General features: G+C 44.8%; 1 protein-coding gene across 2 annotated transcripts; it reads left to right on the plus strand.

Moving 5' to 3' along the window:
* Positions 1–6,765: 6,765 nt before the first annotated feature.
* Positions 6,766–10,882, plus strand: LOC125537737 (ankyrin repeat and SAM domain-containing protein 6-like). Of its 2 annotated transcripts, none has more exons than XM_048701053.1 (6): positions 6,766–7,057; positions 7,973–8,034; positions 8,124–8,395; positions 9,548–9,622; positions 9,691–9,753; positions 10,517–10,882. In XM_048701053.1, exons 1-6 carry the CDS (start codon positions 6,933–6,935, stop codon positions 10,559–10,561), a joined length of 642 nt encoding a protein of 213 aa, XP_048557010.1. In that variant the 5' UTR covers positions 6,766–6,932; the 3' UTR covers positions 10,562–10,882. The 2 variants fall into 2 exon arrangements, with proteins under 2 accessions (XP_048557010.1, XP_048557011.1); XM_048701054.1 differs by having other exon boundaries at positions 8,130–8,395.
* The last annotated feature ends 561 nt before the right edge of the window (positions 10,883–11,443 follow it).

An 11,443-nucleotide genomic window follows, 5' to 3' on the forward strand; every position in this document is an offset into this window, starting at 1 on the left:
ATCGCTGGGTCTATATGATCGTTGTTTCTGCCGAGGCGGGATTTGGAGTGGCCCTTACGCCGCCGCTTTGACTGCTTCTCGAGGGAACAACCCATCGCTGCGTCCTTCCGTTCCTCGTCGTCGTTTTCTTTGGGTGTGTCCACCATGTATACATCATATGATGAAGTGGGCATCCAGTGCCCTGTGGGCAGTGGTTCCTGTTCGTCTCCTGCATCGTCGTCCATGCCGTCGATGTCTCCGGAGTCGAAGTCGAGCATGTCGGTCAAATCATGGACAGTGGCTACTAAGTGGGTGGTGGGTGGGCGGCGAACTTCTTCGTCATCCGCATCCCAATCCTGTCAGACATAGTTCGTCCAGGACTCTCCTGACAAGGAGAGAGACCTTAATGAGTTCAGTATGTCGCCGAAAGGCGAGTGCTGAAAGATATCCGCAGAGGTGAACTCCATGATCGGCGCCCAGTCGGATTCGATAGGCACGGGCGCAGGCGGTTCGGAGTCCGTGGCCGGGGATGAATCCAGTAGTTCGGCGTCATGGCTCCCGTGAAGGGTAAGGTCGATCCTCGGCTTGATCGCCGCTGAGAATACGACCTCCGTGGCGGGGTCTATCCACCCGTCCATGGATGGCGCAATTGGCTCCGAATCGAGGGTCGGAGCGGTTGCCGGTGCGGTCTCCTGAACACTGTCCGATGGTAGAGCTAAATCATGCTCATCGTGACCGTGCAGCGCACTTGGCAGGGGCTCGAATCCGTCGAAGATCAAGTCTCCACAGATGTCGGCCGTGTAGTTTAAGCTTCCAAACCTGATCTGGTAGCCAGGGGCGTAACCCTCGATCTGCTCCAGATGGCCAAGCGAGTTGGCCCGCAGTGCGAAGCCGCCGAATACAAAGATCTGTCGGGGGAGAAAAGTCTCACCCTGGACTGCATCGCTATCTGAAGGAGCCATCAAGCCTAACGGTGATGACACAGAGGAACTCTCAATGAAAGCACCAATGTCGGTGTCAAAACCGGCGGATCTCGGGTAGGGGGTCCCGAACTGTGCGTCTAAGGCGGATGGTAACAGGAGGCAGGGGACACGATGTTTTACCCAGGTTCGGGCCCTCTTGATGGAGGTAAAACCCTACGTCCTGCTTGATTATTCTTGATAATATGAGTAGTACAAGAGTTGATCTACCACGAGATCAGAGAGGCTAAACCCTAGAAGCTAGCCTATGGTATGATTGTATGTTGTCCTACAGACTAAAAACCCTCCGGTTTATATAGACACCGGAGGGGGCTAGGGTTACACAAGGTCGGTTACAAAGGAGGGGATATACATATCCGTATTGCCTAGCTTGCCTTCCACGCCAAGTAGAGTCCCATCCGGACACGGGACGAAGTCTTCAATCTCGTAACTTCATAGTCCAATAGTCCGGCCAAAGGATATAGTCCGGCTGTCCGGAGACCCCCTAATCCAGGACTCCCTCACCCCTGCAGGGTATAAACTTTCGAAAGCCGTGCTTGCGGTTATGTGGCAAATGGGAATTTGTTAATGTCCGATTGTAGATAACTTGACACTTGACACAATTAAAATGCATCAATCGCGTGTGTAGCCGTGATGGTCGCTTTCCGGCGGAGTCCGGGAAGTGAACACGGTCTTGTGTTATGCTTGAACGTAAGTAGCTTCAAGATCACTTCTAGCTTCTCGACCGTTGTGTTGCTTCTCTTCTCGCTCTTATTTGTGTATGTTAGCCACCATATATGCTTAGTGCTTGCTGCAGCTCCACCTCATTACCTTACCCTACCCATAAGCTTAAATAGTCTTGATCTCGCGGGTGTGAGATTGCTGAGTCCTCGTGACTCACAGATACTTCCAAACAGCTGCAGGTGCCGATGATACCAGTGCAGGTGACGCAACCGAGCTCAAGTGGGAGCTCGATGAAGATCTTAGTCGTTGTTTTGTGTCTTTTCCGGATGATCAGTAGTGGAGCCCAGTTGGGACGATCGGGGATCTAGCATTTGGGGTTGTCTTCTTTTATTTTGGTTCCGTGGTCGGACCTTGATCGTATTCTGGATGATGTATGTTTAACTTGTTATTTGTGTGAAGTGGCGATTGTAAGCCAACTCTTTATCCCTTTCTTATTCAGTACATGGGATTGTGTGAAGATTACCCCACTTGCGACTAAACTACCATGCGGCTATGCCTCTAAGTCGTGCCCCGACACGTGGGAGATATAGCCGCATTATGGGCGTAACAGGATCCTTTCTAGAGAAGGATTTTCTAACGAAAGAAGTGAGTGGGAGGAAAGTAGAACTTGATGAGGTAGTTTTATTCTCCCGAATTGGAAAGTAGTTCATCACAGAAATCAATTCCAGTGATTCCTACACCAATTAGTGAGGAAGCTAATGATGATGATCATGAAACTTCAGATCAAGTTACTACCGAACCTCGTAGGTCAACCAGAGTACGGTCCGCACCAGAGTGGTACAGTAATCCTGTTCTGAAAGTCATGTTACTAGACCATGATGAACCTACGAACTATGAGGAAGCGATGATGAGCCTAGATTCCGCAAAATGGCTTGAGGCCATGAAATCTGAGATGGGATCCATGTATGAGAACAAAGTATGGACTTTGATTGACTTTCCCGATGATCAACGAGTCATTGAGATTAAATGGGTCTTCAAGATGAAGACGGACGCTGATAGTAGTGTTACTATCTACAAAGCTCGAATTGTCGCAAAAGGTTTTCGACAAGTTCAAGGTGTTGACTGCGATGAGAGTTTCTCACTCGTATCTATGCTTAAAGTCTGTCTGGATCATGTTAACGATTGCCACATTTTATGAAATTTGGCAAATGGATATCAAAACTGCATTCCTTAATGGATTTCTTAAATAAGAGTTGTATATGATGCAACCAGAAGGTTTTGTCAATCCGAAAGGTGCTAACAAAGTGTGTAAGCTCCAGTGATCCATTTATGGACTGGTGCAAGCATCTTGGAGTTGAATGTATGCTTTGATAGTGTGAAAAAGCATATGGTTTTATACAAACTTTTGGAGAAGTCTATATTTACAAGAAAGTGAGTGGGAGCTCTGTAGCATTTCTGATATTATATTTGGATGACATATTGTTGATTGGAAATAATAAAGAACTTCAGGATAGCATAAAAGGACACTTGAATAAGAATTTTTCAATGAAAGACCTCAGTGAAGCTACTTACACATTGGGCATCAAGATCTATAAAGATATATCAAGACGCTTGATAAGACTTTCAATGAGTACATACCTTGATAAGATTTTGAAGGAGTTCAAAATGGATCAGTCAAAGAAGGAGTTCTTGCCTGCATTGTAAGTTGTGAAGTTGAGTAAAGACTCAAAACTCGACCACGGCGGAAAATAGAAAGAGAATGAAAAGTCATTTCCTATGCCTCAGTCATAGGTTCTATAAAGTATGATATGCTGTGTACCAGACCTATTGTGTACCTCACCATGAGTTTGGCTAGAGGGTACAATAGTGATCCAGGAGTGGATCACTGGACATCGGTCAAAATTATCCTTAGTGTAATAAGGACATGTTTCTCAGTTATGGAGGTGACAAAAAGTTCATCGTAAAGGGTTACGTCGGTGCAAACTTTGACACTGATCCGGATGACTCTAAGTCTCAATCTGGATAATATTGAAAGTGGGAGCGATTAGCTAGAGTAGCTCCGTGCAGAGCATTGTAGACATAGAAAATTTGCAAAATACATACGGCTCTGAATGTGGCAGACCCATTGACTAAACTTATCTCACAAAGCAAAATATGATCACTCTTTGGGTGTTAATCACATAGCGATGTGAACTAGATTATTGACTCTAGTAAACCATTTGGGTATTAGTCACATGGAGATGTGAACTAATCACATAAAGATGTGAACTATTGGTGTTAAATCACATGACGATGTGAACTAGATTATTGACTCTAGTGCAAGTGTGAGACTGAAGGGAATATGCCCTAGAGCCAATAATAAAGTTGTTATTTATATTTCCTTATATCATGATAAATGTTTATTATTCATGCTAGAATTGTATTAACCGAAAACTTAGTACATGTGTGAATACATAGACAAAACAAAATGTCCCTAGTATGCCTCTACTTGACTAGCTCGTTAATCAAAGATGGTTAAGTTTCCCGACCACAGACATGTGTTGTCATTTGATGAACGAGATCACCTCATTAGGAGAATGATGTGATGGACAAGACCCATCCGTTAGCTTAGCATGTTGATCGTTTAGTTTTATTGCTATTGCTTTCTTCATGACTTATACATATTCCGTTGACTATGAGATTATGCAACTCCCGAATACCGGAGGAACACCTTGTGTGCTATCAAACGTCACAACGTAACTGGGTGATTATAAAGATGTTGTACAGGTGTCTCCGAAGGTGTTTGTTGGGTTGGCATAGATCGAGATTAGGATTTGTCACTCCGAGTATCGGAGAGGTATCTCTGGGCCCTCTTGGTAATGCACATCACTATAAGCCTTGCAAGCAATGTGACTAATGAGTTAGTTGCGGGATGATGAGATTTGCCAGTAACGAGATTGAACTAGGTATGATGATACCGACGATCGAATCTCGGGCAAGTAACATACCGATGACAAAGGGAATAAAATATGTTGTTATTGCGAATTGACCGATAAAGATCTTCGTAGAATATGTAGGAACCAATATGAGCATCTAGGTTCCGCTGTTGGTTTTTGACCGGAGATGTGTCTCGGTCATGTCTACATAGTTCTTGAACCCGTAGGGTCCGCACGCTTAACGTTCGATGACGATTTATATTATGAGTTATGTGTTTTGGTGACCGAAGTTTGTTCAGAGCCCTGGATGAGATCACGGACATGACGAGGAGTCTCAAAATGGTCAAGAGATAAAGATCGATATATTGAAAGGTAGTATCCCGACACCGGAAGGGTTCCAGAGTGTATCGGGTACATACCGGAGTACCGGAGGGGTTACCGGAACACCCCGAGGAAAGATATGGGCCATAGGAGGGAGGCTAACCAGCCCACAACGGGCTGGTGCGCCCCCCACAAGGGAGGAGGCCGAACTGGATTAGGGAAGGGGGCGGCGCCCCCCTTTCCTTCTCCTACTCCCTCTCATTTCCCCCTTTCCCCCTCTGGAAGAAGGAAAAAAAGGAGGGCCGAATCCTACTAGGACTGGAGTCCTAGTAGGACTCCCCTCTCCCTGGCGCGCCCCTTGGTGGTCGGCCTCCTCCTCCCCTCCTTTATATATGGGGGCAGGGGGCACCACAAAGCACATCAATTGTTCTCTTAGCCGTGTGTGGTGCCCCTCTCCACAGTTTACTCATCTGGTCATAGCGTCGTAGTTCTTAGGCGAAGCCCTGCGCGGATCACATCACCAACACCGTCACCATGCCGTCGTGCTGATGGAACTCTCCCTCGACCCTCTACTGGATCAAGAGCTCGAGGGACGTCATCGAGCTAAACGTGTGCTGAACACGGAGGTGCTGTACGTTCAGTACTTGGATCGGTTGGATCGTGAAGACGTTCGACTACATCAACCGCGTTAATATAACGCTTCCGCTTTCGGTCTACGAGGGTACATGGACACACTCTCCCCGTCTCGATGCTATGCATCTCCTAGATAGATCTTGCGTGATCGTAGGAATTTTTTTGAAATTGCATGCTACATTCCCCAACAGAAGGCCTATCCTTTAGTGTAGTTTATGCCTTTTTTTAGTGAGACCATATGCAATATAGCAAAGTACCTTAGTGTGGGATTGCTCGAATATGTTTTTACGTGTCCTTTTATGCGTTTGTCATTTGTGTCTTAGCGAGAACCATACTAATATGCAAAAGTTGTGTTTTAACACATGCAAGTTACTACTTTTTCTACCCGCTTCTAACATGAGTTTTATATTTTTTTTGGTTGCACATGCTTTCATGCACAGGGAGTTGCATGTGTTTAGTACTAGAGTTTCCTTGTTTTTACACCTCCTAAAGGCAACTCTAGACTTTTTGCACAGCTACCATCGCACAGAGTTGTTTCAATGCATACAATATAGAGAATTAGGTTTTGATGTTGCAATGTACCTGCAAAGCTGTGCAATGCTCCTGCATATTTTTTCGCACTAGAGTTGCCCTATTTTTGTACTGGTGTTGCTTTTTGTTTCATAAGAGTTGCTCAAGATGCATGCCATACATATGGTTGGCTCAAAGCAATCTACAAGTTGCTCTTATTTTTTTCACCAAATCAAAGAACAAACTAAAAACTAGTTGATGTTCAAGTAGGGCAAGGCTGGGGTGGTTGAGTAGGGAAGAGAGAAAGCCGGGAGAGGTGGTGCTTACCTTTTTGGGGGGAGGTAGGCTCTCCTTTGTTGTCTCTAGATCTGATTTTTGAAGCAAGGAGGAGCAAAGAGAGGTTCCTGCGTCGGCTTGTTCTTCAAGACGCCATTAATGGGGCAAATCTATTTTAGAGGAAGAAAAGAGGAGTAAGGAGGAAGAAGGGGACCCCTGCGCGGACTTGTCTTTCAAAGAAAAGGGAGAAAGTGATCGTGTGAGGTGCATGAGGGCGCTGGGGATAGTAGCGGAGCGTGCGCGAGGATGCAAGGAGGGGGAGGGACCGACGACAGGAACGCGTGATCGGCTTGATCAGGTGAAGCGACAAGACGTGGGGCATGTGGTTTCATTTTTGCGTGTCCACGCGGCGTGGTTTCTTTCCGTATATGGGAGGGCACTCGGTGCCAGCTAGTCGGGTCTATATAAATTCGTGTACAGACAACTGGGCCCGCATCCCAGCCCCACCTGCCATTTTCCTCCGTTCGTTCATCTCCTTCGCCTCGCCACCGTCCCTCCTCCTCTCTTCCCTCCCTCATCCCTCATCTCGTGTCGGCTCGAAAGTCGAAACCCTAGACCAACCACCCTCCCCTAGTACGTAGGAACAGGGACAGAGATGTATGCAGACCAGATCTCCACCGGCCGCAAGCGCTCCATCCATGACCGCCTTGACGCCGACCTCCCCTCCGACCGCGGCGGCGCGGACGCCGCCGGCCGGGCTCGTAACGCGCTGTCCAAGAGGTCAGCTTAAGTTCCGCTCCCACCTGCTCCTTCCATATCGTTGCCACGGCTCCCTCTGTAACCTTAGCTTGGGGCTTCTCGCTCTGTGCGCTCCTATGTGCTTAGGGATGGTGGAAATTAGGGCCTTGTTTTAGGTTGCTCGTGCTGAGGGCGGCGCCCCTAGATTCCATGCCTTCATTCATGTTAGAATTGAGGTTCTGGAGAGTAAGGACGAGCTTTGAGCCGCGTGATGTGTGTTGTTTGTCTGAGCGATGGAAATTGTGGTGTCAGATTCAATGATTCTGCATGACAAATATCATGAATTGGTCTGTTGGACGCCACGTCATTATGCAGCATAACATGGGAATTGCAGCGTAGGTTTCTGGATAATCCTTTTTTTTGGTCAAGCGCTTGCTTTACTGTTTTACCTGAGGATTTGTGATTTCATATGTTGAGTATCATGGTATGGACTATGGAATGAGCTCGGATAATACTAGTTGATAGCGCTTGTGGGAGCTAGAAGCTAGCGATGTAACCTTGGACACGGTGTTTTACTCAATCGAGCAGTAACTTATGTAACTGAGGTATGAACTGTTGCAGAATCAATCACTAATGCATTGCTATTGATTTTTTAATAGATAGTTTGTTATTTCTAAAGAAAATAGTCCTGCTTTCTAGTCTGAAAGTATCGAGGGTGGATATGTTGGTTCACTTCTATCCTCATGTATAAACTTATACTTTGTAAAGCTTGCTGACACGAGCCTTGATGTATTTAAGCCTGCTTGTAAAAGAAAGATCAATGTTCTTTGCTAGTACGCATGGTTTAAGTTATTAAGGGGTCTATAGTTCTTGCGAGCATTGTACTGTCATGTTTCCCCACTTCACTAGACTAGCTAATTTCACGCGTATTGATTTCTTGACGTATGCTATCTGTAGGCAACGACAAACTGATGATAAATGGAAGCATGATCTTTACCGGGATGATGAATCAGCTTCAAGTAATCTATTTGTTGATGTATCTTAAATGAAGTAAGGCAACCTACCTTTTATTTTGGCCCCATTTAACTCTTATCTGTCTGCACTTAAGGATCAGTTGATCCACGGGATTTGCGATTCAAGCTTCAGAAGAAAAGCTCTCAGCAAGGGTTTGCTGGCCAAAAGGGTTCCGGGGTACGTGATCTACGTGAGATGTTATCTGGAACAATGCACGCACAACCATCAAATGTTGACCCTCAAAAGAGGAAACCGGTGTCAGAGGTTGTGAAAGTCACAAGGCGTGAAATTGTTGATGAAAGGCCTGTACGCCTAAGTAAGAAAGTATCAAAACCATCAACATCCAAGAAGACTTCTCAGCCAAAGGTATGAATTCTGTTGGTGATACACAGTTTCCCAGTTTCTTGCTTTCCACATGTACCAGAACGCTAGACTTTATTTAGTGGTTGATGAATAGCTTGAAAGATCAATTGCTGGAACTGATCTTTCTAAATGATGCCCAGCATGAAATTTGTAGTAACTCTTTTGGATAATGCTGTGACACTATGTTTGCTTAGCTTGCTATGTTTTTCTATTCCATACAGAGTATCTATTAACACTTGATCCCGGTGGTATATTTGTCTACATTACATAGGTTTGAGCCTTTATTTATTGAGTTTATGTGTATGTTTTATTTTAATCTCTCTCATTAGCATTTCATTTGCAAAGAACAGCCCTCTTCCTACAAAGATTACTAGGATAACATGTGCGTTTTCAGCATTTCCCTTGGATCACTTATGCCGACCTTGATAGAATTTTGAGAAATCCCATTAGCCACTGTCATGTAAGCATAGGTACTTCTATAGCTGGACCCCGTGGAAGTTTGGTACCTCCTGGTAGTAGGATTTACTATAGGCGAATGTGTACCTGAACTTGTGTGTATATATAGTCTGGTTTCCGTAATACAAGCTTTTAATGAAGGGATAATGGTGCTTTACACTTTGTTATACTTCCAAGAAAGCAACAATCACATTAGCTCTATCATCTGTCAAGTGGTCATGCTACATTTCAGTATGAAGAACTCGTGATGAGGGTCTGCTGAATTGTTCTGTTCAAAACCTCTGCCCTAGTTAACCAACAATGGGTTGCTGAATGTTGGATGTTGCCTTGGTAGTAGGTACCTTTCAGCACAGGTTTATCTCCTCTAGTTGTCCCTTGGCGACATTTATTGAAATTACTCATCTTTGGCTTGGGAGTGTGTAGAATTAACTATTACCATGTCTCTAGTTTGCGCTTGGGAGTGTGTAGAATTAACTATTACCACGTCTCTAGTTTGCTTCAATTCTGGTGTTGTTGTATGTAGGTTAAGGCAGAGAGTCCAATGTGGAACACCTTATATAAAACTTTAAATGTGCATGATGTAACTCGCTAGTAAGCTTGCTTATTTTGGGGAATGTGTGATATACCATTTTTAGAAATATACTTTCTGGCTTGTTTTGCTTTCTGATCTAACATCTTTTCTTTTGGGAATGCTTGTAGGCTGAAAGTCCACTCGACAGTTTTCTGAAATCACTTGGACTTGAGAAGTATTCTATTACCTTCCAGGCGGAGGAGGTTTGACTATTTACCTAAATCATTACATTGTTTTTTCGTCTGTTTAGTTGACAATTGTTGTTTTGCAGGTTGACATGGCGGCCCTACGTCACATGACTGAAAGTGATCTCAAGGCGTTGGGCATCCCGATGGTAAGAGCACCACATCATGCCGGATCTTTAATTTTGCAAAAATAGGCATTTCTTGGCTTCTCACATCCTTCATCTAAGGAGTAATTTCAGTATGGTTTGGCTATATTTTGCATAAACTGTAGACTCAACTGTTAAACAAGGTGTTATGACCGGCATAGGGGCTTAGCCCAGTGGGTTATGGCCCAAGTATCTTAATTAGGGGCTTAGCCCAATTATCTTATTGTATTAGGATCATTTGCTTAGGAGTCAAGTAACTTATTGTATTAGGATCATTTGCTTAGGAGTCAAGTAAACCTCTCTATATAAGGAGAGGAGATGTATCAATCTAATCAAGCAAGAAGCAATCAATATTTGCTCGGCTTCCCTTAGGGAGCCGGGAGACCTAAACCCTAGCCGCCTCCTGCTTTCGCCGCCGCTGCTCCCGTCGCAAGGACGGCGCCACGCCGCCGGCCGCCGCGCACCAGCCCTCGCCCTTTCCCCTCCCTCCCCTACAACCTACGCCCCAGGCCTGGTAGGGTACAAGCTCCTACCACAAGGACACATAAGTACGTAGTTAGAATGCATCATTTTTCTGAGGAACTGGACTGAACCTGCTTTACAGAACTACTGCCTGCACTTACATTTTTTGTCCGGGGATATGGCACGTATGTTAATGCCAAATTGAATGTAAAGTAACTCTTTTGTAAGTCTGCATTCTTATTTGTGCGTGCGTATACTTTGCCTCTAGTCGCAAAGGTCAAGCTTAAGGTGCATGTTCTTTCAGGGTCCTAGGAAGAAGATTACCCTTGCCTTGGAATCCAGAGCGTAGGGCAATGTCCCTGGAGTACAATGTAGAAAAGCAGGGAGATGTGGTAGGTTTTTGCTCATCTGCAAATTTGGCATATCTTGGAAAGCAGTGGTACAGGTACAACAATGCGGTGTCTCTTGTAATGGCATGTTGCTGTAAGATTATTAGACTGCTGTTGTTTATCTGGTCTGCATGCTTTCCTGGCCAGACCAGCTGATTTAACTGATGAGGTATCCGTGCTGTTGAAGCTGCGGTGATGTTCTTGCTGTATACTATTATTATGCCTTTTTTTTCATTGGAAACTGGCATTATTAGAGTAATAGAGTTGAGATTCTTCAGTTAGTATTTCAGTGTTGCGTTGCTCAGTGTAAAGGTTTTAAGTTTCATCTGTTTTCATGCTCAGCCCTTGTTCGGAATGTTTTTCTTTTGAGCTGACATGTTAGGAATCTATTTACAAGAGAGGTTGATCATAGAGAAAGAAACAAGGTGTTGAAATTAATTAATCTCAGAAAATTAAGCAGCCTCAGCTCACACTGTCTTGTGTTATGGTGATCTAAGGGATGCAAGCTGGCAGAGTCCACATGTGTGTGAACCAAAAGTTAAACCAACGTGATTATTAAAGTAATGAAGATTAGTGTAATTTTGCTTTGTGGGTGGCAGTGGATATGCCGTCTGCTTCATACCGGAAGTGTCTCTGCGTTGCCCTGCCAATCTGCCGCAAAGATAGGCAGATGGGAGCTCCTGGATGATTGTTCGTTCAATCTTATTTTTAGGGAATGCCATCATGGCTGCTTTATTGAATTGGTAATAGTTACATCATTTGCAATGGCATTCACCGGAAAATTTGGGGGTTCATTGACCCACTTAGAAGAAGAATTTCTATCATAAGCAAATTTTGCTAAC

Source organism: Triticum urartu, chromosome 2, assembly GCF_003073215.2.
Source record: "Triticum urartu cultivar G1812 chromosome 2, Tu2.1, whole genome shotgun sequence".
Lineage (NCBI taxonomy): Eukaryota > Viridiplantae > Streptophyta > Magnoliopsida > Poales > Poaceae > Triticum > Triticum urartu.

Coding starts and splice junctions, on each gene's coding strand:
- LOC125537737 (XM_048701053.1), top strand. CDS start 6,933: ATGTATGCAGACCAGATCTCCACCGGCCGCAAGCGCTCCATCCATGAC. Junction 8,035..8,123: donor GGATGATGAATCAGCTTCAA/GTAATCTATTTG, acceptor TCTGCACTTAAG/GATCAGTTGATCCACGGGAT. Junction 9,623..9,690: donor TTACCTTCCAGGCGGAGGAG/GTTTGACTATTT, acceptor GTTGTTTTGCAG/GTTGACATGGCGGCCCTACG.